Source organism: Bos indicus x Bos taurus, chromosome 4, assembly GCF_003369695.1.
Source record: "Bos indicus x Bos taurus breed Angus x Brahman F1 hybrid chromosome 4, Bos_hybrid_MaternalHap_v2.0, whole genome shotgun sequence".
In the NCBI taxonomy this organism is placed as follows: Eukaryota; Metazoa; Chordata; class Mammalia; order Artiodactyla; family Bovidae; genus Bos; species Bos indicus x Bos taurus.
In genome coordinates, this window is record NC_040079.1 from 111,266,392 (window position 1) to 111,291,148 (window position 24,757).

Genomic DNA, 24,757 nt, shown 5'->3' on the forward strand with positions numbered 1-24,757 from the left:
TGGGTTTTATCCCTTAATAAGCTGATGGGAGAAAGAAGGTTTTAGCTGCACCAGAAGTGTGTACTTTTGAATGAACAGTCCAACACATAATCTGAAAGGATGAAAAACAACGGCTATTGCCAACTCCCAAGCCTGGCACGTACTGCCAATTAGTAAGAGGGAAGATGGATGGTTTCTGCCTATCAGAAGGGAAACGAAAAACCTAAAATGTAGCAAATGGCACGGGGCCTGCCCTCGGCCCTCACCAGGAGTTACTAATGTCAGCGAATTCTTTGCTACACAAAGAAAGACATGGATGAGAAATCTGGCAATGACACGAAATGACAGAAGATAATTTCTTGGGCCAGTGGGAGTTGTGTGGAATGGGCAACAAATTCCACCAGCAGGGTCGGAGTGGGTGGCTGGCAGGCCCTTCATCTCCAGCCCTTGTCTTGTCACCAACCCGCCTTCATGCCAATGGCACATTACCCAGCAGTGGCAGGAGACACCTTTGTTGATGGCGTGGGTGGTCAGTCTGCTACAAACACTATTCCGTAGGAGAGAGGAAATCGGGTCTGTACTCCATCCCCGCTCTCCCACTGCTGAAAACCTAGACCTGGAATGAACGACACCACGCCCCAGAAGAGATCTCCTGACCCAGAGTCACAGTGAGAGCAACAACAATAAAAAAAATCAGGCACCGATAACCCTGTTTGAATATCAGGGTTTTCAAAATGACAATATTTCCTAAGATTCACTCTGGGGCATACCATCTAAGTTGTAACTCTCAATAGCATGGATTGAATGTCCTCAGCATGCTTTTTATTTCAAGCTATAAAGTAAAGATGATAATATCTGCCCTACCTTCCAATACTGTTATAAGCATATGAAGATGGCACAACATACGTGAGAGCCAATTCTATATTGCAAAGGGCTGTCCGATGGTTTATTACCCATCACAGTCAGGACTCGGAGAAGGCAATGGAAACCCACTCCAGTACTCTTGCCTGGAAAATCACAGGGACGGCGGAGCCTGGTGGCTGCAGTCCATGGGGTCGCACAGAGTTGGACACAATTGCAGCGACTTAGCAGCAGCAGCATCAGGACTATGGATTAGTGAGTGTATGTCAGGCCTTTTACCAGGTGCCTCTCACATGTTATCACTTTATGCTGTAGCTACTATCAGTGATCAGGGCTAGGCCTTTGACAGATTTGCCAGCTTTTGCTTAGACGGCCTTCTCTTCATCCCCTGGTAGCTGCCTCCAACGTGCATCTCTGGACAGACTTTTATGCTGTCTTCTTTGACTCCCACCAGAGCCTGGAAGGCATTTCCTACTTGAGGACCTCCTCCTCTTTCTCCTTCAAGAATCTACTCTTTGGTTTTCTAGAAGAATTGCTCTCTGTTCAGTGGCAAGGGGGTTAATAGATCAGATGAACATTACACCTCCATAATTCTTTCAGTAACTGAACTAATGATTCATCCTTCTGAAAGTAAGTCACCCCAGAAACTGCTCTGAATTGTGATTTTTTTTTTTTTTTGTAAGCAGGCAGGTGAGACCAGGAGCTTCTGAACAATACCATGTATGGGTGTCCAAGGTCAGGACAAGAGACCTGCTTGGATATGACTGTCCAAGTGTTAAAAATCACATTTTTAAGGGTGTGGAGAGGAACTACATCCCTGGTAGCCTCCGATGCTAGGCTCAAATCCCCAGAGCTGGGCAGTCGACAACTGCAGCTCAGTTCATCCTCTGAGTGAAGAGAAAGGGATTCCAAAATGTCTGCTTTACTGTCCGTTTTACTGCTTGTCGCCTTAATAAACCCATCCCTAAAAAGGTGATGGACGATGTAAAGAACAATCTCTTTGAAAATATGCTGAGAAGAAATCTCCAGGCACTAAATATATTAAAACTGTTACTCTGAAGTAAACAGAATTATAACAAAAATGATCAACAATGAGAAAAAAAAAAAAAAGTGAAACTGGAAAAAGAGGATTCCAAGATCTGGCTCAACTCAACTGCTCCCCCTAGTGTCAAAAACTGTTCTTACCTTCCTCTAAGATTTCTAAGCAACTGTAGAGAAATCGAAAGCTTGGACTTCCTCTGCAATACATTATTACTTTAGAAAATTTTAGGTCGACTTCGAACAATAAGGCAGAGTAGAAAACAGGGCTTTTCTTTCTTGAGAAGTCACCTACTTGTATCTTAATGGAATGCAATAACATATGATAAGAAATACACAGTAGAGAACCACCAATTTAAATATACAGAGTGAGATTTATGTTACTCCTCTAAATATTATTTTAAATACATTGTGCTTTATGAACACGGAACACAACTTTCTAGCAAGCCATTGCCACTTTAAAAATATGTTTTGGAAGTTAATCATCCAATTAGATAAAACATTCAAAGAAAGTTCAAGAATGCCAAGCAAGAAAACACTTCTAAAGCTCCTAAATGAGGGTTTGCGACTCTACTGGTATCTGACAATACATGCATGTTATCGTCTCTATTTTTGCATTTCCGTAAGGGTATTCTCATTGTAATGTCTCTGAATTTATTGCACATCTTAAAGTGTCATCTTTTCTTTTTTTGAATTCTTAGGGAAATCTAGTTGGACTTACTAACTAGAAGGCTTATAAGCAGAACTAAAGCATGGAGGTGGAGGGAGTAGAAAAGGCTGGCTAACACCTGTTCAGTGTCTGTGGACATGCTTTGCTTTATCAGCCATGAAATTTGTTTTCCAAATCTGACTTGGTGGTTTATCCTTAGCTCTCTTTTTGCTACTTTCAAACCTCCAAAATTGTTCAGCTGCTAAAAAGTTCCAAAACAAGCAAATGCATTCCTGGAATCCTACCCTTAACTTTGCTGGATAATATATACTAAGGCTTCTTCTCCAGCCAAAATAATAAAAGATCTTTTAAGTGGGTGGAATTCTTGGTTGATTGCACATGCATGCCAATGTCAGACAACTATAAATAGAGAGATCTGGAAGAAAAATAGGGGGACTCTTTATAACTCCAAGGAAATAAAATGGAATGTTTTGAAGGCCACTGGAAAACAGAACATGTATTTATAAAATTAAGATTTGTCTCCCTTTAGTCCAAAATCCCCTTCAAGCAAGAGAGAAACCACATGGATCATAAAATTCCAGTAGGAAGGAATAAAAGGACCTTCTTTTCTATATTAATATGTATTTATTATTCTCGATCCTATAATTAAGACTTCTTCTTTATATTGTCCTTTTCAGTTTAGATATCTGCTGAATCTTTTTGATATTTTTCTCTGATCACTGCATTGTTTCACCAGAATACTAAAAAACTCTTTCAAAGGATAAAACTATGCCCATGGTCACTGGTATAAATGAAGTCAGCAGGGAATTGCATGGGAGTTACCTAGGGCAGACTTGGTCCCAAAATAAACTGGGTCACTTGTTACAGCTGTTCAAAGAGATGTAAGGCTTCATTTCTCAAGAAATTCTTACTCTTAGGCAGGTTAACATACCCACTAGCTTAAACAGCTGTGTTAATACATATTCTTAAAGACAGTGTTTCTTAATTCTGAACAGTGACTTACACTTGTCTCTTAACCTGCTCATCTTATATTAACCTGTCTAAACTGAATTCAAACCAGCCCTTGCAAATTAGTTCACTTTATTTTGAGCCTATTACTGCTGTACAAGAGAATTTAGCAATTGCTTTGGTTAAGTAATTGTGCTGTCGACGAGCAAATTAGTTAGCAGCAAAGGAGAAAGCCAGCATTTGCCTAATTGTCCTTAAATGCCATTCTTCCAAATCCAGACTCCCTTCGTAAGGCAGAGATGTTGACATGTCAATGATGGTTACAAGGTCACAAGTCCATTTGGAGGAAGGATCAATAATATAATTCATATCTCAGAATTCTTACTTCTCTGTAAATCACATTGGGTTCAAATTGGTTGGAGGCTCCAGTATCACTTTAAGGGCTCAGTACATGACGGATACCAGAAAATCATATTTTTATAATATTTTTAGTGATGAATCTATTACTTGGTGTTTGTGAAATAAACCCTTAAGGCAGCAACAACAACAACAACACAAGACTTGTGGGGATTTGAAAGTAGCATGGTTCTAAACATACCATGTTTATAATTTTAAAACATTACTTCAAAAGCTCAATTTTAATATTTTCCTTAAAACGCTTTTAAAGTAATCTAAGGGTGGGACTCTATTAAATGACTATGAATTAATCCTAGGTTTTTTAAAAAGGCATATGTGACTCTATAAATAATGATATTAACTGCACTTCTATCAAATGATTTAAAAGACTTGACATAAAAATACATCTTTCCTTTAGTTTTTTAGAACTTGTTTTTAGTAGCAAAAATATAAATCCTATGTTCACAGAAAACGCAAATAAAAAATATTTCTCAAGTGACACCTTAAAGAGAAACAGCGTCCTTATTTTGTGAAAAATCATATTCTGAAGAATTCTTATTTGCCCTCAAAAGTAAAATCATATTTACTAAATCTAGCATCTTTTAAGAAAAAATTCAAGATTGAGCACAACGTCCAGTTTTCAAAATTTCTACAGCAGCAATACTGGAGGGTTAGCCAGCCTAATTTTGTTAGTGATGTTTATCACTTTTATTGTGACCTGATGCTGAAGCTGAAGCTCCAATACTTGGGCCACCTGACTCAAAGGGCTGACTCATTGGAAAAAAATCCTTATAGAGGAAAGACTGAAGGCTAAAGGAGAAGGGGGCGGCAAAGGATGAAATAATTAGATAGCATCACCGACTCAATGGACATAAGTTTGGGCAAACTCTGGGAGATAGTGGAGGACAGAGGAGCCGAGCTTGCTGCAGTGCATGGGGCTGCAAAGTCAGACACATCTTAGCGACTGAAAAACAAGACCCGTGACATGAACAGCACCTCTCAGAGAAAGGAAAGCATCAGGTCTTAGGTGGTGAGAATGAAGCAAAGCAATGCAAAGCTTGACTAGTACTTCCATTGTTTTTTCTTTTTGAAAGACACGAGACAGCCTAGCTTCTCCTGAGACAGAGTGACGTAAATGGACAAAAGTATCTCCTCTGAGAGGCGTCCCACTAGTCACCATGAATGGCTGAACAAAAAGAGGCCGTCCGTCTGGGCATACAGATGGTAGGTGCTGAATATAAGATGCGAAGGTGAGAGACTGGAGTGGGTCAGGTTTAGATGCTGTTGGGTGCCGTCCACAGGAGGACAGCGGACCCAACATCATGTAGCATCGTCAACTGCCCTCCCCTCCCCTCCCCTGTCTTCCTTTTCTGTTGACATAGAAGAACTGTATTTATTTTTGAGATGAAGCACGTGATAAAACAGCATGTTTGTATTCTCACATGTAACATACACAATTTTGGAATCTGAATGAATATGCACTAAAATATTAAAACTGACTTATTTAGAAGAAGAAAAGGTAACTGAGCATTAAAGAAAAGCCTACCTAGATGTACTTTAGTTTACTACAATAGACAGCATTTTTGAATCATGGTGGCAGCTATCATGGACTGCCTGTACCTAACTGCCATTCCTCTTTCCTCCCTACTAACAAAACCCTGCCTTACAGGCAGCAAGATGTCAGGGCCGGGGACAAAGCGGTCCACCTCTCCCTTTTCACCAATGCCCAGCCAACGGAGGGTATGCGGTCCGCCCCATCAGAGAGACATAGGGATAAATCTCTTTGGGCATCTCCAAGATATTCCTCCCTGATATGAGCAGGATGGGGAGAAATTTCACTTACTGCTGTCTACTTTGCTTCCTGCTTTGGTTCTGGACACTGTCATTTGAAGAAATGCTGCTGAGTTGTTACAGCCACTTTGTAACACCAAGGATGACAGAACAAACACATCCAAGAAAATCTTGATGTCTTCCTGCCCTGTCCTTTCTCAGCTACTCTAAGTGGATAAAAATTGCCATTTATTTTCCTGGGCCATTTGTAAGTCATTTCAGCTCTGTCCCTCTGAAGGAAGGAAATGGAGGGTTAGCTAAACGGAAGGCTGTTCTCCACAAACGCTACTCTGTATAGATCCGCCAGTTTTTCTGTTACTTCAGAGATGGAGTTACGAGATTCAACTGCTTTATCAAGAATTGTTTCATAAAGTGGATACCAGGTTGGTCAAAACTATTGAGCAGTTATGAGAAACGTGTTTGATGATTTAATTAAAACGGGAACTGTATACTGAAGATAGTACCTGGTATATGAAAGCACTTAATTAAAATATGTTAGACCACTGATCAGTGAAGTTAGGGTGGAGGAAGTTAAAAGGGTGAGGAACACACACAGAATGTCCCCACCCAGCTGAGGGCGTGCTGCCCAGGGGAGATTCTGTAGATATTAAGAACTGACCTTTCAAATGGGAAATGTGAAGTTCTGTGTTAGACAAAAATAATTATATGGTGTGTTCTTCTAAGTATGAATTTAATCAAAATAAACTGCCAAATCTTTCAAAGAATCCACTGAAGAATTTAATGTATTCATTTCATGAGTTCCTCATAATAAGCTGTCTGATGTTATCTACTGACATCATTGATTAAAGGCATTTTTATTATAAAAAGCTTCTATTTTTTCCCATAATTGATGACATATAAAATTAAACATGTCAAAAGAGTAAAAAGGGAGACAATAACACTAAATTCCCTGTAGACAAAATTTTGTTATGACAAATAATAGTTAACTTAATCAAAGCAGAACCAGTTACCTTTCCCCCCAACGTAATTCTTGAGATGTGATGCTCACAATCAAATGGGAGTGACTCAATTACTCTGCTTCCTAACTTTCAAAGATTTACTAGCAGTCTGGCTTACAAAAAAAAAAGAAAAAAACCCAAAATCCCTGAATCACTTGAGACACTCAGATCATCAGACGTCACCAAATTTTGAAACCAATCAATAAAACAATTTCAACAAGGTGTGATGACAAAATAGAAATTAAATCAACAGTGTACATATACTCCAAGTGGCACATGTACGTAGCTTCCCATTAAGGCTCAGGGGAAAAAAAATTAGGTAAACTGAAAACATTTGAAAGATCAGTTTCATCTAGCTCAAAGGTTGTCACCAACATTAATCAGATCAGAAAGTCAGTGGATATATTGTACTTAAGAAACATCATTTTAGGATGCTAAAACATTTCTTGGAATCTAGTTAGAAGAAGAGACACCACAGTGAATTTCAAAATTAACAACTCTAAAGCAATGAATACAACCTCACTCTGCTCATAGAAGAGTGTTGGCTCAGGTGAAACACAGGGGCTGGCGAATAGGACTAAATAACTGTCTAGTGGCTAAACGAATGGATGAATAGATAATTGGGTGAACAAATGAAAGAATGTCATGAGAAACTTATCAGGAGAGTTTCAAAAATTAAGAGAGAGAAAGAGAAAGCATAATCTGCATTAAAAACTTACTTATTCCATGCTTGTCTAAGGTTTTTAGAGCTGTACAGGGTAAAGCGTTCTGAAATAAAAAAGAAAAATGATAAACAGTCTTTATTTCAAATGTCCATATTGACAGTATGTTTAAAAAAAAAAAACTTTTAAAATGTTACTGTTGGATTTAGCCATAGTTATGCTAGACAAACTAGGTCTTCACCTCAGATTAAACAGTTATAAAGAGTCAACCAAGAGCTTAACACTTTAAGCAACGAAAGATTGTTTTCTTTTGTCTAGAGTGGCTTGTTTCATAACCTGGCTTCCTAGTAATTCTCTCTTAGAATAAGTTTTAACTGGGTTGAAAAAAGAAATCCAAGTTCCAAACCTGCAAACTATAGGCACATTTATAGAAGAATACTGCCACACCAGTCCAGTGAAACCTGCTGTTTTCTCAATGAAGACATCTCTCTTTTTTTTTTTTAACATTTTAAAATATTTATTTTTAATTAAAAAAAATTTTATACAGTTTTTAAAGGTTACTTTCCATTTACAATTATTACAAAATATTGGCTGTATTCCCCGTTTCTATGATACATTCTGGAGCCTATCTTATACCCAGCAGTTTGTGCCTCCAATTCCCCATCTCTACACTGCTCCTCCACCCCCTACCCCACCGGTAAACACCAGTTTGTTCTCTGTATCCATCTGTCTGCTTCTTTTTGGTTATTTTCACTAGTTTGTTGTATTTTTTTAGATCCCACATATAAGTGATACAGCATTTGTTGTTCTCTGTCTTATTTCACATAGCATAATGCCTTCCAAGTCCATCCATGTTAGTTCATTCCTGGGTTCTTCATTTCTCCCTACGTTTCCACATTTTTGTCTGGGGTCCTTTTCTTCTACTTTAAGGACTCCCTTTATTCTTGTTGTAGTGCAGGACTTGGAATGTTTGTATATTCTCTAGAACATGAGGTCATATGGCACTCCACTCCACTACTCTTGCCTGGGAAGTCCCATGGACGGAGGACCCTGGTGGGCTGCAGTCCATGGGGTCGCTAAGAGTCGGACACGACTGAGCGACTTCACTTTCACTTTTCACCTTCATGCATTGGAGAAGGAAATGGCAACCCACTCCAGTGTTCTTGCCTGGAGAATCCCAGGGACGGGGGAGCCTCGTGGGTTGCTGTCTATGGGGTCGCACAGAGTCGGACACGACTGAAGTGACTGAGCAGCAGCAGCAGCATGCTAAGCAAAATAAGTCAGACAAAGACAGAAACTGCACGATCTGTCTTCTGTGTGGAATCTAAAGAAATACTTAAACTCGTGGAAGCAGAGAGCAGACCACAGCTCTGGCTGAGGTGTAGGCTGGAGATGGGCAAAGAGATGAAAGCAGTCAAAGGGTATGAACTCCCAGTTATAAGATGAATAGGTTCTGGGGCTGTTATGTAAAGCGTGGTGACTACAGTTAACAATACTGCATTGCATATTTACTTGAAAGTTGCCAAGAGAGTAGATTTTTAAAGCTCTCACTACAAAATAAAAAATTGAAACTATGTGAAGTAATGGCTGTGTTAACCAAACTTATGGCAGCATTTTGTAATATATTCACATATAAAATAACTGTGTTGTATATATCAGACTTACACAGTGCTGTCAGTTATAACCCAATATAGTTGAGGGAAAAGACGGTGTTCTACCAAATAAAACATGGAGGTCTGATGTAGAGTGTGAGGGACACTTTGGGTTGGGTGGCGAAGGAAGGTGAATTTCAAATAAAACAGTCAATCAACACAATAAACAAAGATCCCACTGGAAACCTGGGTGGAGTTTCATTGAAATATGTATTTATCTGAAAAGGCTGATATATAATTTTTCTATATAAAAATATATTGTATCTTTCCATTTATTTAAAATATTTTTTGATTATGCAATTTTACTTATAGGAATTTACCCAAAAAGTGAATTGAACGTAAAAGTCAAGTGAACAAAAATATATGCACAAGAATATTTATCAAACAACTTTTTTTTCATTGAAGAACAGTGATTTACAATACTATAGAAGTTTCAGGTGTAAAACATAGGGATTCAATATTTTATAGATTACATGTCATTTAAAGTTATTACAAAATAATGGCTATCTCTCTCTGTGCTGTACAATACATCCTTGTTATTTATTTAACTTACACACGCTCAGTTCAGTTCAGTCGCTCAGTCATATCCAACTCTTTGTGACCCCATGAATCGCAGCATGCCAGGCCTCCCTGTTCATCACCAACTCCCGGAGTGCACCCAAACCCATGTCCACTGAGTCGGTGATGCCATCCAACCATCTCATCCTCTGTCGTCCCGTTCTCCTCCTGTCCCCAATGCCTCCCAGCATCAGGGTCTTTTCCAATGAGTCAGCTCTTCGCATCAGGTGGCCAAAGTGTTGGAGTTTCAGCTTCAACATCAGTCCTTCCAAAGAACATCCAGGACTGATCTCCTTTAGGATGGACTGACTGGATCTCCTTGCAGTCCAAGGGCCTCTCAAGAGTCTTCTCCAACACCACAGTTCAAAAGCATCAATACTTTGGCTCTCAGCTTTCTTTATGGTCCAACTCTCACATCCATACATGACTACTGGAAAAACCAGAGCCTTGACTAGATGGACCTTTGTTGGCAAAGTAATGTCTCTGCTTTTTAATATGCTGTCTAGGTTGGTCATAACTTTCCTTCCAAGGAGTAAGCGTCTTTTAATTTCATGGCTGCGCAGTGATTTTGGAGCCCCCCAAAATAAAGTCTGTCACTGTTTCCACTGTTTCCCCATCTATTTCCCACGAAGTTATAGGACCAAATGCCATGATCTTTGTTTTCTGAATGTTGAGCTTTAAGCCAACTTTTTCACTCTTCTCTTTCACTTTCATCAAGAGGCTCTTTAGTTCTTCTTCACTTTTTGCCATAAGGGTGGTGTCATCTGCATATCTGAGGTTATTGATATTTCTCCCAGCAATCTTGATTCCAGCTTGTGCTTCCTCCAGCCCAGCGTTTCTCATGATGTACTCTGCATAGAAGTTAAATAAGCAGGGTGACAATATGCAGCCTTGACGTACTCCTTTTCCTATTTGGAACCAGTCTGCTGTTCCATGTCCAGTTCTAACTGTTGCTTCCGGACCTGCATACAGGTTTCTCAAGAGGCAGGTCAGGTGGTCTGTTATTCCCATTTCTTTCAGAATTTTCCACAGTTTATTGTGACCCACACAGTCAAAGGCTTTGGCATAGTCAATAAAGCAGAAATAGATGTTTTTCTGGAGCTCTCTTGCTTTTCCGATGATCCAGTGGATGTTGGCAATTTGATCTCTGGTTCCTCTGCCTTTTCTAAAACCAGCTTGAACATCTGGAAGTTCACGGTTCATGTACTGCTGAAGCCTGGCTTGGAGAATTTTGAGCATTACTTTGCTAGCGTGTGAGACATGCCAGTGTCTCTTAAACTTAGCTTTTAAGGATTTCCCTGGTGGCACATTTGGTAAAGAATCTGCCTTCAATGCAGTAGACTGCCTGCAATGCTAGAGACCAGAGTTCAATCTCTGGATCAGGAAGATCCCCTGGAGAAGGAAATGGCAACCCACTGCAGTTTCTTGCCTAGGTAATCCCATGGACAGAGGAGCGTGGAGGGCTATAGTCCATGGGGTCGCAAGAGTTGATCACAACTTAGTGATTAAGCCTCCACCTAACATAGCTTTTAATATAAAATATAGGAAAAAGTGTACTTTGATAAAGGTTCAGAAAAATGTTTATTTTTTAAAATCTTTCCATTTAGAAAGGATTTGTGCATACAGTAGAATTAAGTGATTTCTTTTTCATATTGATCTCATTTCTTTTTCATAATTTAATACTTAATAGACTTAATTTGGCTTTATATTAGTTGGTACCTTTTGTTGATGTTATCCGCTTTGAATTATAAGTTTTTAAGAAGAGAATCCAAATGATTTATATTGCTTTTGCTTTGGTATGTTTCACATGTAACAACACTGTTAGATAAAAAGAACAAAAAGAAATTTAAGAACATACTCAGCTTCCTATCTCTAAATACAGAGTTTATTCAAAAGAAATGACTAGAAATCTGTGCAATGATTCATTCATTCAACTACTATTCACTGAGCAACTACTGTGGGCCAATATACTTCTTGGAATGGAAGATATGGGAGAGAACCAAAGAGAAGACCTTCTTGCCTGCAAGCCGCTCATATTCCAGGACGGGATGTGAACCTGGAAGAACAGAGTGGCTGGAGCAGGCAGCCCGGGAAGATGGGTGGAGGGCTGGCTCACGCAGATTCTGTGGCCTTTAGCTTGTGATTTAGAATTTTTTTTAAAGGTTCACTCTGGCCTCTGTTTGAATACACTACCATTGGAGGCAAAGACGGAAGCTGGGAGATCGATAAAGGTTATCACAACAGTCTAGGAGAGACAGGACGCGACACGGGCTATGGCAACAGAGTGAACGCAGAGGGAGAAGACAAGCTGAAAACATTTTCAAGGTAGAGCAAGTAAGATGTGCTGATGAACTGGACATGGGGTGACAGAAAGGTAGGCGTTGGGGTGGCTTGTGCAGCACTTATCACTCTCCAATTTCCATGTTTCAAAGATTTGGAATTTCATCAGTTCAGTTCAGTCACTCACTCATGACCGACTCTTTGCGACCCCATGAACCGCAGCACGCCAGGCCTCCCTGTCCATCACCAACTCCCCAAGTTTACCCAAACTCATGTCCATCGAGTCAGTGATGCCATCCAACCATCTCGTCCTCTGTCATCCCCTTCTCCTCCTGCCCTCAATCTTTCCCAGCATCAGGGTCTTTTCCAATGAGTCAGCTCTTCGCATCAGGTAATATTACTCTGAGAATGCATTAATACTCCCATGATGACTCAGAAGCTATTTGACATTTGCATGGGTTTCAGTCATCTTTTAAGCAGAGGTAGTTGTCAAAATATTTGATACTCTGCAAGGCTTGGACCAATCAGTACAGAAACTAGCCATTATGCTTCAGTGGTGTGCACCAGCTGAGGAGTAGCCCTGATTACAAAGAGTCACTGTTTTAAAGCTACAGGCAAAAACGCTCACCAGCAATTATGTACTTATTTGATTCACAAGAATGTGTAACATTTGCATTTATTCTCTACTAGACTGCATTACATAAGACCCAACATAATTCAGTCAGTTGGTGTAGAACAGAAACGTAAAGCCGTATTCTAGGTTTGAGAATTAACTGACAAAGAAAGGAGAAATGGCAAGAATAGCTTTTTATGGAGGTTTAGAAAAATTACTATTATGTATAATAAATATAGTCTGGTATTTTAAAAGCAAGATATATTTAAAAAATTAATTACCTCAAATGTCCTTGTAATACAAATTTGATCTCCTTGACTTTGTACTCCCCACGTGCAATTTTAATAATTTGCTATCATTTCAGGAAGGAAGAAGAATTCCATTCCAGATAACATTAATACAATCTTGCATTTCCTAATAAATTATCATTCTTAGCAATTAAGGACTGCACACAAATATGAGCTCTAAGGATTGCCTCTATTTAGAGTTTGACAGGATATGCTAATAGAAAATTTTTTTTCAGAAATACATCAGTTTTAGCTATGCATAAAAGAGCCAAAATTGATAGCAAAACATGCCACATGAAAGTGGAAAAAATAACAAAGTCTTCCTCCTTTACTTTCCATCACTACTCACATGAACTCTTTTTTTTTTTTACTTTTTATTTTGTATTGGGATACAGCTGATTAACAATGCTGTGATAGATTCAGGTGAACAGCGAAGGGCCTCAGCCATGCATACACATGTACCCATTCCCCCCCAAACTCCCCTCCCATCCGGATGCCAGGTAACACTGAGCAGAGTTCCCTGTGCTCTACGCAGGACCTGCTGGTTATCCATTTTAAATACAGCAGTGTGTATAATCCATCCCTACCTCCCTAACTATCGCCTCCCCCATCCCTCCCACCAGCAACTGTAAGTTCATTCTTTGTCTGTGAGTCTCTGTGTGTTTCCTAAGTTCCTCTGTCTCATTTCTTTTTAGATTCCACATATAAGGGACGTCAAACTCTAAATTCTTCTAGCAAATGTCACCTGCCACTGGCTTGTACGCCAGGCACCCCATGCACCACGGGCACACAGAAATGAGGACATCCTGCTTACAATTCGGTGGCCCAGAAAGTAAATACAGAATTACCAACACGGTGAAAAGTGCTTCACTGTGGATATGGACACAGTCCCCTGGGAGCCCAGAGGCAGCGCCACTAACTGCATCTGTTTTCTTTTCCAAATGAAGACAGGATAAACTCAAATATCTAAGCTAGTGCCGGTAACACACAAGACCTGATCTCTTGCATCAACATCGTTCAGATCTTAACTGTCAAAGCACACAATTTCAAACAGAGCTATTTCCAACATTTTCTGATAACGTTTAGAATTAGACGTTTTAAATTCTATTTTGAGAACAATTGCATCATAAGTAAAAATAATGTTCCATTAGCATGAAAGCAACCTAATTCACTAGGTAAGTTTTGAAAACAAAAAGGGGCTTAAATTAGCGTCCCAAATCAGGAAGAGGTGTATTTAATAAAACAGTCAACTGCTTATGCACGATTTTCACAGATTATTCCAGTATTTGATTAGGAGTGCCTCACACTGTTCTCCTTTAGTTAGGTTTATTCTGTCACTACTTTAACGTCAGCTTTCTCTTTTCAATTATGTTTAAACTAGAAGTTTAGAATGCGGTGATTTAAAGCACTGGCTAACTCACAGTGTAACTGAGAAGTGCAATTAATTTAAACCTGCAGGCTGATTTTCACCTTCTCCTCTTATTGCAGGGACGGCAGAGGATGGTCGCACCCAGCAGGGAGCCAGGGAGGAGAGCTCAGAGAGAAGAAATAGCTTGTTCTGCGATGTGATGGGGGTGGGGGACAGAGGCTGGAAAGGTTTTGCTCACACCGCCATGCTTATAGGCAGTGATTCGCTGCAATTTCATGGGAAAATACTGGTGAACAATGCTATACATTCTGAACTTTCCCAGCTTAAAAGAGCTACATCTGAGATGCAGACATAAAGAATGGACTTGTGGACATAGGGTAGGAAGGAGAGGGTGGGATGAATTCAGAGAGTCGCACTGACATATATACACTCCCATGTGCAAAACAGATAGCTAGTGGGAAACTGCCGTATAGCCCAGTGAGCTCAGCTCGGCGCCGTGTGATGCCCTCGGCGCCCTGTGATGCCCTCGGCGCCCTGTGATGCCCTTGGCGCCCTGCGATGACCTTGGCGCCCTGTGATGACCTCGAGGGGTGAAATGGGAGGCGGTGGGAAGGAGCCTCAAGAGGGAAGGTATATACGTAAACATATGGTCAAATCATGTTGCTGTACAGCAGAAACTAACACAACATTGTAAAGCAAGTATGCTCTAAATAAAGAAATTAATTAAAAATAAGAGAGCAAAGAGCAAGGGGAAGAAAAAGAACTAAACCTGAATGGCTTGAGGCAGTGAGAAAACAAATAAAACCTAAACTGGAATTTTCCCATTTGCTTATATGTACATACTATATACTCTAGGAGGGTACTTTTAATTTTTATTTTCCGTATCTCCTTCTCACCAGCATATTTTTTGGATCTCATAAGACACTGCTATGGTTTTAACTTCAACAATGGGAAAACTTATAAATAAGTAGTCAAAAAACCAACCAACTAAAAACTCCAATAATGTTCAAGGGACTTGGAAGGCTAATCCAGGATTTTTAAGAACACTTCTCTTTCTTTTTTTGGATTTAATAGCAGTGAATTTTTAAATAATATCCTGGAATAACTGTAAATCAATATAAAAATGAGTACGTCCAAAATGCCCTAGGAAATGTTAGATGTACTTTATAATGAATGCCTCTAAACCATATATTCATCTATTCAAAATTTCCATTCGTTAGGGTTATTTTGCATTTTAACAAATGCATTTACTCTTGCCTCCTGAGCCTGTCAGAAAGTAGTAACGACTGAAGCCAAGAGCTGTGGCCCAGCTATCATCTGGCTCAGGTATTGAACCTGATGCCTGTCCCAAGACAGTTTCAGTGGAGCAAAAAGGGTCCAGTCCTCTGTGAGGATGAACAGTAAACAAAGTCATGGATCACTCTCTGATGTTCCCAACTATCCCTCTAATTGCTTATGTGGCAGACTATAGCCATGAATCCTTTAGAAGACATGAGTAGTCCTCATTCGCTCACTGGCTCTACAAATACTTCTCATGTACATACTGTTTGCCAGGCACTCTGGGAAATCGGCGCACAAAACCTACAAGTCATCCACAGCCTACAGTGACTCGTGGAAGCCAGCGTCAAGGGGCCATCCATAGGAGAAAATTCTATTTACAGGCGTTCAAAAGGATCTGTATGCAAAATTGACTTTCTTATAGTTATTAGGAAAACCAAGCCAGTGGTCAACGTTTCAGCTGATATTCTGGCCAAGATATAGAAAAGCTGGATCTAAAATATCTATAGTCCTCAGACCGGAAGTAAGAGTTCATGCATAACAGATGAGAGTTTGGGGCTTCCCAAGTGGCTCAGTGGTAAAGAATCTGCCTGCCAATACAAGAGACTCAGGAGACCTGGGTTTGATCCCTGGGGAAGATCCCCTGGAGGAGGGCTCGGCAGCCCACTCCAGTGTTCTTGCCTGGAGAATCCCATGGACAGAGGGGCCTGGCAGGCTACAGTCTGCAGGGTCGCCAAGAATTGGACACACCTGAGGGACTGAACAGGCATTCACACAGGCAGATGAGAGTCTATCCCAGAGAGGGTTACACTTGTTCCAAAATACAGGGATTTTTAGATGTCTCAGCTCCAAAAAAGCACAGTAATCCAAAAAGGCATTTTAGAAAAGTTCGTGTGTCTGCACAACTGCAACTCACAGCTTTAAAACACTTGCTATCCCCCAAATATATACTGGCTGTGATCTGACACAGCCCCAGCGTTACCAGCGAGAGGCTCTGATGTGACACGTTAACTCAGAACAGAATCATACTGCCCTGTTGCAAAACCCAGAGGGGTTTCCTGCAAAGGCCGAGTAGCCATCTTCAGTCCTGGAAACAGGGGACTGAAACGTCCTGCCGTGACCTGGCTGCAGCAAATCATCCTTTCATTACCAACAGTGTGTGTTTTCAGAGAGCAATCTCTGGGCTTCCCTGGTGACTCAGTGGTAAAGAATCCACCTGCAAATGCAGGAGACAGGGGTTCGATCCCTGGCCCGGGAAGATCCCACATGCTGCAGAGCAACTAAGCCCGTGTGCCACGACAATTGAGACTGTGCTCTACAGCCCAGGAGCCTCAAGTACTGAGCTCATGCTCTGCAACTACTAAAGCCTGAGCTCCACAACACAAGAGAAGCCTCCACAAGGAGAAAACTGCACACCGCAGCTGGAGAAAACCCTGCACAGAGCAGTGAAGACCCAGCACAGCCCAGATACATAAATTAATTAAACGGAGAAAAAAAGAACAATCTCTGAGCAACTTCTAGAAACAGACATCAACTCTATTCGTTGAACATTCTTACTTCCTATGGCATTTGGTTTTCCTAACAGATAAACATACAGATATGGGTTTGTGTGTGCATATTCCCAGCTGAGGTCTTCACACCAGCCACACCTTTCTCAACCTAAAACTTACAGGACACTTCTCTTGCCAGTTTAATCTGTTGGGCATTTATCACAAAGTGTACTAGTCACCAATGAGATGGAATCCTTATAGCTCCCAGAAAAGAAAGGAGAAGAAAGATTTTGTGTCTCGGTCTCCATGCATCCCCACCATGCCTCCATGCAAACTCTCCACAGGGGGAAAGAGACCAGGAAGACGGCACCTTCGAGGGGAAATGTGAGCCATCAGTACCGCAGGTCCCCTACATATGAACCTTCAAGGTGCGAACTTTCAAAGATATGAATGTGTGTCTGGCTCCAGCAAGGGATGTCAGGTGTGAGTGAAGCTGCAGCTTGCCCCGTCTCCTCCTGCTGACAGTCCTTCAGCCCCACCGCCTCCCCCTCCTCCCCTTCCTCCAGTCAGTCTTCCTGCCTGTTCACTCGATGGCAGCCCCTGTATGTCAGCTGTTGTATACTGCACTACTGTACTTTTCAAGGTATTATAGTCTAAGATTAAAAATGTTTTCATTATTGTTTGCTTTTTATGTATTATTTATGTGAAAAGTCTTATAAACCTATAACAGTACAGTACTCTATATCCGATTGTGTTAGCTTGGTACCTAGGCTAACTTTGTTGGGCTTCATGAACAAACTGGATTTAGAACACACTCTCCGAATAGAATTCGTTCGTATGTAGGGGACATACTGTGGTCTGATCACTTCTTTCTACCAATGACTAAACTGAGGTTAGAAAGGTTGAGTTGCCTGAGGTCATGATACAGGCAAGTGGCAGAGGCTGAACCAGGATTCAGCTCCTGGTTTATCGCTTGTTACCAAAGAGCTGGGTGATCCAAGCCTCCTATTTGATATTTAGCACACATGTCCTGTGTCCTATTGGTCTGCAACTTGATTTAGTCCACATAACAACACTGTGGGCGAGGGGATAAGATCTTCTTCATTTGACACACAGAGAAACCAAGGCACTGAGACACTGGGCACCTTGTCTGTGTCACATAGCTCACAAGCAGGAGAGCTGGGATCTGAACCCAGGTGGTCTGGATGTGGAGTCAAGGCTCGCAGCCATGACACCATGACATCTCTGTATGTCTCCACTGGAAGAGACTTGAAGTTTGACCTCAGCAATGCACAATGCTGACAGCAGCACCAGCGGATCGAAGTTCCTTTAACTAGCAGTTAAAAAACATGCACACTTCCAACTATAAGACCTTCTGGAAAAGGCAAAAAACTAGAGACGATAAAAAGATCACTGGTTGCCAGGGGCTAGTGGGGAGGAAGGGATGAATGAGGGGAGGACACAGGATTGTTTCAAGAGTGTGAAATTACTCTGCATGGTAAACATGTGTCCTGATACATCTGTCCAAACCCACATAATATACAGCACCAAAAGCAAAACCCTCAATGATGAACTCCGAGGTATAATGATGTAGGTTTATCAGCTGAACAAATGCACCACCCTGGTCGGGGATCTTGATAAGGGGGAAGGCTGTGCATAGGATACTGAAAGAGAAACTCCCCAGGTCAGTAGGTGTCCAATATGCTACTGGAGATCAGTGGAGAAATAACTCCAGAAAGAATGAAGGGATGGAGCCAAAGCAAAAAGAATACCCAGCTGTGGATGTAACTGGTGATAGAAGCAAGGTCTGATGCTGTAAAGAGCAATATTGCGTAGGAACCTGGAATGTCAGGTCCATGAATCAAGGCAAATTGGAAGTGATCAAACAAGAGATGGCAAGAGTGAATGTCGACATTCTAGGAATCAGCGAACTGAAATGGACTGGAATGGGTCAATTTAACTCAGATGACCATTATATCTACTACTGCGGGCAGGAATCCCTCAGAAGAAATGGAGTGGCCATCACGGTCAACAAAAGAGTCCGAAATGCAGTACTTGGATGCAATCTCAAAAACGACAGAATGATCTCTGTTCGTTTCCAAGGCAAACCATTCAATATCACAGTAATCCAAGTCTATGCCCCAAACAGTAACACTGAAGAAGCTGAAGTTGAACGGTTCTATGGAGACCTACAAGACCTTTTAGAACTAACACCCCAAAAAGATGTCCTTTTCATTATAGGGGACTGGAATGCAAAAGTAGGAAGTCAAGAAACAGCTGGAGTAACAGGCAAATTTGGCCTTGGAATACGGAATGAAGCAGGGCAAAGACTAATAGAGTTTTGCCAAGAAAATGCACTGGTCATAGCAAACACCCTCTTCCAACAACACAAGAGAAGACTCTACACATGGACATCACCAGATGGTCAACACCAAAATCAGATTGATTATATTCTTTGCAGCCAAAGATGGAGAAGCTCTATACAGTCAGCAAAAACAAGACCAGGAGCTGACTGTGGCTCAGACCATGAACTCCTTATTGCCAAATTCAGACTTAAATTGAAGAAAGTAGGGGAAACCACTAGACCATTCAGGTATGACCTAAATCAAATCCGTTATGATTATACAGTGGAAGTGAGAAATAGATTTAAGGGCCTAGATCTGATAGATAGAGTGCCTGATGAGCTATGGAATGAGGTTCGTGACATTGTACAGGAGACAGGGATCAAGACCATCCCCATGGAAAGAAATGCAAAAAAGCAAAATGGCTGTCTGGGGAGGCCTTACAAATAGCTGTGAAAAGAAGAGAAGCAAAAAGCAAAGGAGAAAAGGAAAGATATAAACATCTGAATGCAGAGTTCCAAAGAATAGCAAGAAGAGATAAGAAAGCCTTCCTCAGTGATCAATGCAAAGAAATAGAGGAAAACAACAGAATGGGAAAGACTAGAGATCTCTTCAAGAAAATCAGAGATACCAAAGGAACATTTCATGCAAAGATGGGCTCAATAAAGGACAGAAATGGTATGGACCTAACAGAAGCAGAAGATATTAAGAAGAGATGGCAAGAATACACAGAAGAACTGTACAAAAAAGATCTTCATGACCCAGATAATCACGATGGTGTGATCACTGACCTAGAGCCAGACATCCTGGACTGTGAAGTCAAGTGGGCCTTAGAATCACTATGGACAAAGCTAGTGGAGGTGATGGAATTCCAGTTGAGCTATTTCAAATCCTAAAAGATGATGCTGTGAAAGTGCTGCACTCAATATGCCAGCAAATTTGGAAAACTCAGCAGTGGCCACAGGACTGGAAAAGGTCAGTTTTCATTCCAATCCCAAAGAAAGGCAATGTCAAAGAATGCTCAAACTACCGCACAATTGCACTCATCTCACACGCTAGTAAGGTAATGCTTAAAATTCTCCAAGCCAGGCTTCAGCAATACTTGAACCATGAACTTCCAGTTGTTGAAGCTGGTTTTAGAAAAGGCAGACGAACCAGAGATCAAATTGCCAACATATGCTGGATCATGGAAAAAGCAAGAGAGTTCCAGAAAAACATCTATTTCTGCTTTATTGACTATGCCAAAGCCTTTGACTGCGTGGATCACAATAAACTGTGGAAAATTCTGAAAGAGATGGGAATACCTGACCTCCTGACCTGCCTCTTGAGAAATCTGTATGCAGATCAGGAAGCAACCATTAGAACTGGACATGGAACAGCAGACTGATTCCAAATAGGAAAAGGAGTACGTCAAGGCTGTATATTGTCACCCTCCTTATTTAACTTCTATGCAGAGTACATCATGAGAAACGCTGGGCTGGAGGAAGCACAAGCTGGAATCAAGATTGCCGGGAGAAATATCAATAACCTCAGATATGCAGATGACACCACCCTTATGGCAGAAAGTGAAGAGGAACTAAAAAGCCTCTTGATGAAGGTGAAAGAGGACAGTGAAAATGTTGGCTTAAAACTCAACATTCGGAAAACGAAGATCATGGCATCTGGTCCCATCACTTCATGGCAAATAGATGGGGAAACAGTGGAAACAGTGTCAGACTTATTTTGGGGGGCTCCAAAATCACTGCAGATGGTGACTGCAGCCATGAAGTTAAAAGACGCTTACTCCTTGGAAGGAAAGTTATGACCAACCTAGATAGCATATTGAAAAGCAGAGACATTATTTTGCCAACAAAGGTCTGTCTAGTCAAGGCTATGGTTTTTCCAGTGGTCATGTATGGATGTGAGAGTGGGACTGTAAAGAAAGCTGAGTGCTGAAGAATTGATGCTTTTGAACTGTGGTGTTGGAGAAGACTCTTGAGAGTCCCTTGGACTGAAAGGAGATCGAACCAGTCCATTCTGAAGGAGATCAGCCCTGGGATTTCTTTGGAAGGAATGATGCTAAAGCTGAAACTGTAGTACTTTGGCCACTTCATGCGAAGAGTTGACTCATTGGAAAAGACTCTGATGCTGGGAGGGATTGGGAGCAGGAGGAGAAGGGGATGACAGAGGATGAGATGTCTGGATGGCATCACTGACTCGATGGCCGTGAGTCTGAGTGAACTCTGGGAGTTGGTGATGGACAGGGAGGCCTGGCGTGCTGCAATTCATGGGGTCGCAAAGAGTCGGACACGACTGAGTGACTGAACTGAACTGAACCGAAAATCTTAAATAAAAAAAACAAACAAGCTCTTTTCCTTCCACCTCTACATTAGCAAAAGAGTTATTGTTCCATAGTCATTATCAAGGGGTTTCCCAGGTGGCATTAGTGGTAAAGTGCCATTGCAGGAGATATAAGAGACTCAGGTTTGATCCTTGGTCGGGGAGATGGAGGAGGGCATGGCAATCCACTCCATTATTCTTGCCTGGAGAATTGCAGGGACAGAGGAGCCTGGTGGGTTACAGTCCAAGGAGTCAAGAAGAGTCAGACATGACTGAAGTGACTGAGCATGCACGCACACAATTATTATCAGAAGAATTTCACTACATGTAATCTCACTACATTTTCTCTGGCATTTCCTGGACAATGTTTGTCTCCCTCATTATGGATGCCCTCTAGTGAAGATAAATGGGAAATTCTTCAAGCAGATACCCAGAAAGTCTGTATAGACAGACCCTTCCTTGCACTGAAATGAATTTCTACAATTTATAAAGATATCTCCCCCCAACAGGTTTGCCTATGGGGGAAGAGCTGAATTATTAGTTTACATTTTCAGTAATTATCATGATTTTTGGCTATTTAAAATTTTTATTTTATAGTGTTGGCCATATGTATGACTTTTTTTTTTCTGCATATCAAATCCTTGGTCAGTTATAAACAGACCTATGGGGAAAAGCCTACAGCCCATGTCTATGGCATCACTTTTTTTTTTTAAATTTTATTTTATTTTAAAACTTTACATAATTGTATTAGTTTTGCCAAATATCAAAATGAATCCACCACAGGTATACATGTGTTCCCCATCCTGAACCCTCCTCCCTCCTCCCTCCCCATACCATCCCTCTGGGTCATCCCAGTGCACTAGCCCCAAGCATCCAGTATCGTGTATCGAACCTGGACTGGCAACTCGTTTCTTACATGATATTTTACATGTTTCAATGTCATTCTCCCAAATCTTCCCACCCTCTCCCTCTCCCACAGAGTCCATAAGATAACTGGTGTGAAAATAATTACTCCCTGAGCCTGGATTTGCTATTATGCACCCTTCTCAGCCCAGAGTCGTGGGCAGAAACTATCAATCAAGAAGAGTTCACACTTGAGATGAAGCCCCTTTCCATCTCTGAAACAGGTTCATGACTTTTTGTAGCCAGCAGGTCCTTCAGAAAATATACAATATCAGTTTCCTCCTCTGCTCAAAAACCCTTCACTGATTCCTTTTGCACTTCGAGTAAAAATCCTAGCTCTTCACCTTGGCCATCAGGAACCCACCCCCACTGCTCCATTCGCGCTGACTTGTAATTTGTCTACTACCTGTCTCCCCTCTGGCACGGACGCCTCATAAACCACGGGCTTATCTGCTTTGTTCGCAACTGTGTCTTTGGCACTTCCAAGGCTGCCTGGCACCCAGGGAGCACTTGTTAAGAATCCGAGTACATGAGAGTGTCTGGAGCATCTGGCTCTTGCTGATTGAAACGTGAGCTCTCGGCTCCAGCATTTTCTCCCCTGCTCGCAGCCGCCCGTGACTCACAGCACAAGGGCCAGGATGAGAAAGTCCGAATGTCCAGACAGTGTACCCTTCTGGTCACGTTTAACACTGTTTAACTTCCTCTGCTATGTAAAGTTCATGTACCCCATAAATGTACTAATTAACTGGCTTTTTCACTGTGGGACTGTAGTGGCATTTACTGGGATGAGGAAGCACAGAGTTGAAAAAGGTGGTGGTCGATGGTGCAGGGAGACAGCTTTAAATGACCTGAGCCTTAGGGCAGGCAGACCCACAAGGTTTTAGCAATAAAATCTGAGATAGGACTTCCCTGGTGGCTCAGTGGTTAAGAATCTGGCTGCCAATGCAGGTTTGGGGGACACAGGTTTGATCCCAAGTCTCGGAAGGTTTCACATGCCCATGGGGCCACTTAGCCCATATGCCACATCTACTGAACCCACAAGCCCCACCAGAGAAGGCACCACAGTGAGAAGGCTGCCCACCACAACTGCAGAGTAGCTGCTGCTCGCCACAAGCAGAGAAAGCCCGAGCGCAGGCAGCAACGAAGACCCAGCGCAGCCAAAAATTGATAATAAACAGATTAATAAAAAATCTGAGATGATGGCTATAGATTTGCAGAAGAATCTTTCAAGTCAATCTTTATAACCGTCACATAGTTACACCCTTGAATATTCAGACATAACCCATGACTGTTACATTTGCTATCAATCACTCAAAAAAAAAAAAAAAGACATAAAGAGGGATTCTTGAGGAAAAGCATAAAGTGGGAAAGGAAATACCTGGTAGAGGACACAATATAAATGGTACAATCCTAATTTGTAGATACATGCTCTTAACAATTTAAAAGCATCTTTATATTAGTTCAAATCTTCTTAAAAGTAAGTATGTAAAAGGTGGTAAACAGAATATAAAAATGGATGATCTCATTTAACCGCCATAGGACTTCTGTGAGCTGGAGGGAGTGGATGGGAAGCTTCCAGAAAAGTAAGGAAGATGACCCCCGCATGTCCACAGCTGTGCCCTAACAGCAGGCGTGGTCTCTGCAGGCCAACATCCTGTCAGGAAACTGCCCTCCTCTCAACCTCCCTGCACTGAACATCCCACTGAACAATTTCTACTGCTTGCAGTTATCCCATCATCTTTTTAAAGACCAGGGGAAAGTCCTGAGGGGAACAAAGGCTTAGGCTTCAGATCTCTGGTCTGCAAATCATGAAACTGAGCAGTTCCCATAACATGTACCAAGGACTGGACATTTAAAACTAAACATCTACAGAGGGAGTTTGGAGTTGACAATTTATTGGAAGCACAAGTTTCAGAGAAGATACCCATACTTACAGAGGGTAACATTAGCAGGTAACTTGCCAGGTGGTTTAAGTGGGAAAGGAGTCCACCTGTCAATGCAAGAGCTGCCGGAGACTTGGTTCAATCCCTGGGAAGATCCCCTGGAGAAGGAAATGGCAACCCACTCTAGTATTCTTGTCTGGAAAATTCCATGGATGGAGGAGCCTGGCGGGCTACAGTCCATGGGGTCACTAAGAGTAGGACACGACTGAGAGACTAAACCACCACCACCACCAAGGATAACTTAGCAAGTAACATGATAACCACTCAGTTATTCTAAATACCAAATGAGATAATATGTTGAAATGTTTTGTAAGTAGTATTGATTAAAATACAACATAAATATAAGGTGTTATCATCATGGTATCTATTCCTGAAATAAT

At 41.4% G+C, this 24,757-nt stretch overlaps 1 protein-coding gene across 5 annotated transcripts in view; it reads right to left on the reverse strand.

Annotated features, from left to right (window-relative positions):
• The window catches only part of CDK14 (cyclin dependent kinase 14), a 684,789-nt gene that overhangs the window by 146,226 nt on the left and 513,806 nt on the right, over window positions 1-24,757 (reverse strand). For all 5 annotated transcript variants that reach the window (XM_027540218.1, XM_027540220.1, XM_027540221.1 and 2 more), the window contains one exon: window positions 7,401-7,449. In XM_027540218.1, coding sequence (XP_027396019.1) covers window positions 7,401-7,449 — 49 coding nt within the window. The remainder of the gene's footprint in view (window positions 1-7,400; window positions 7,450-24,757) is intronic.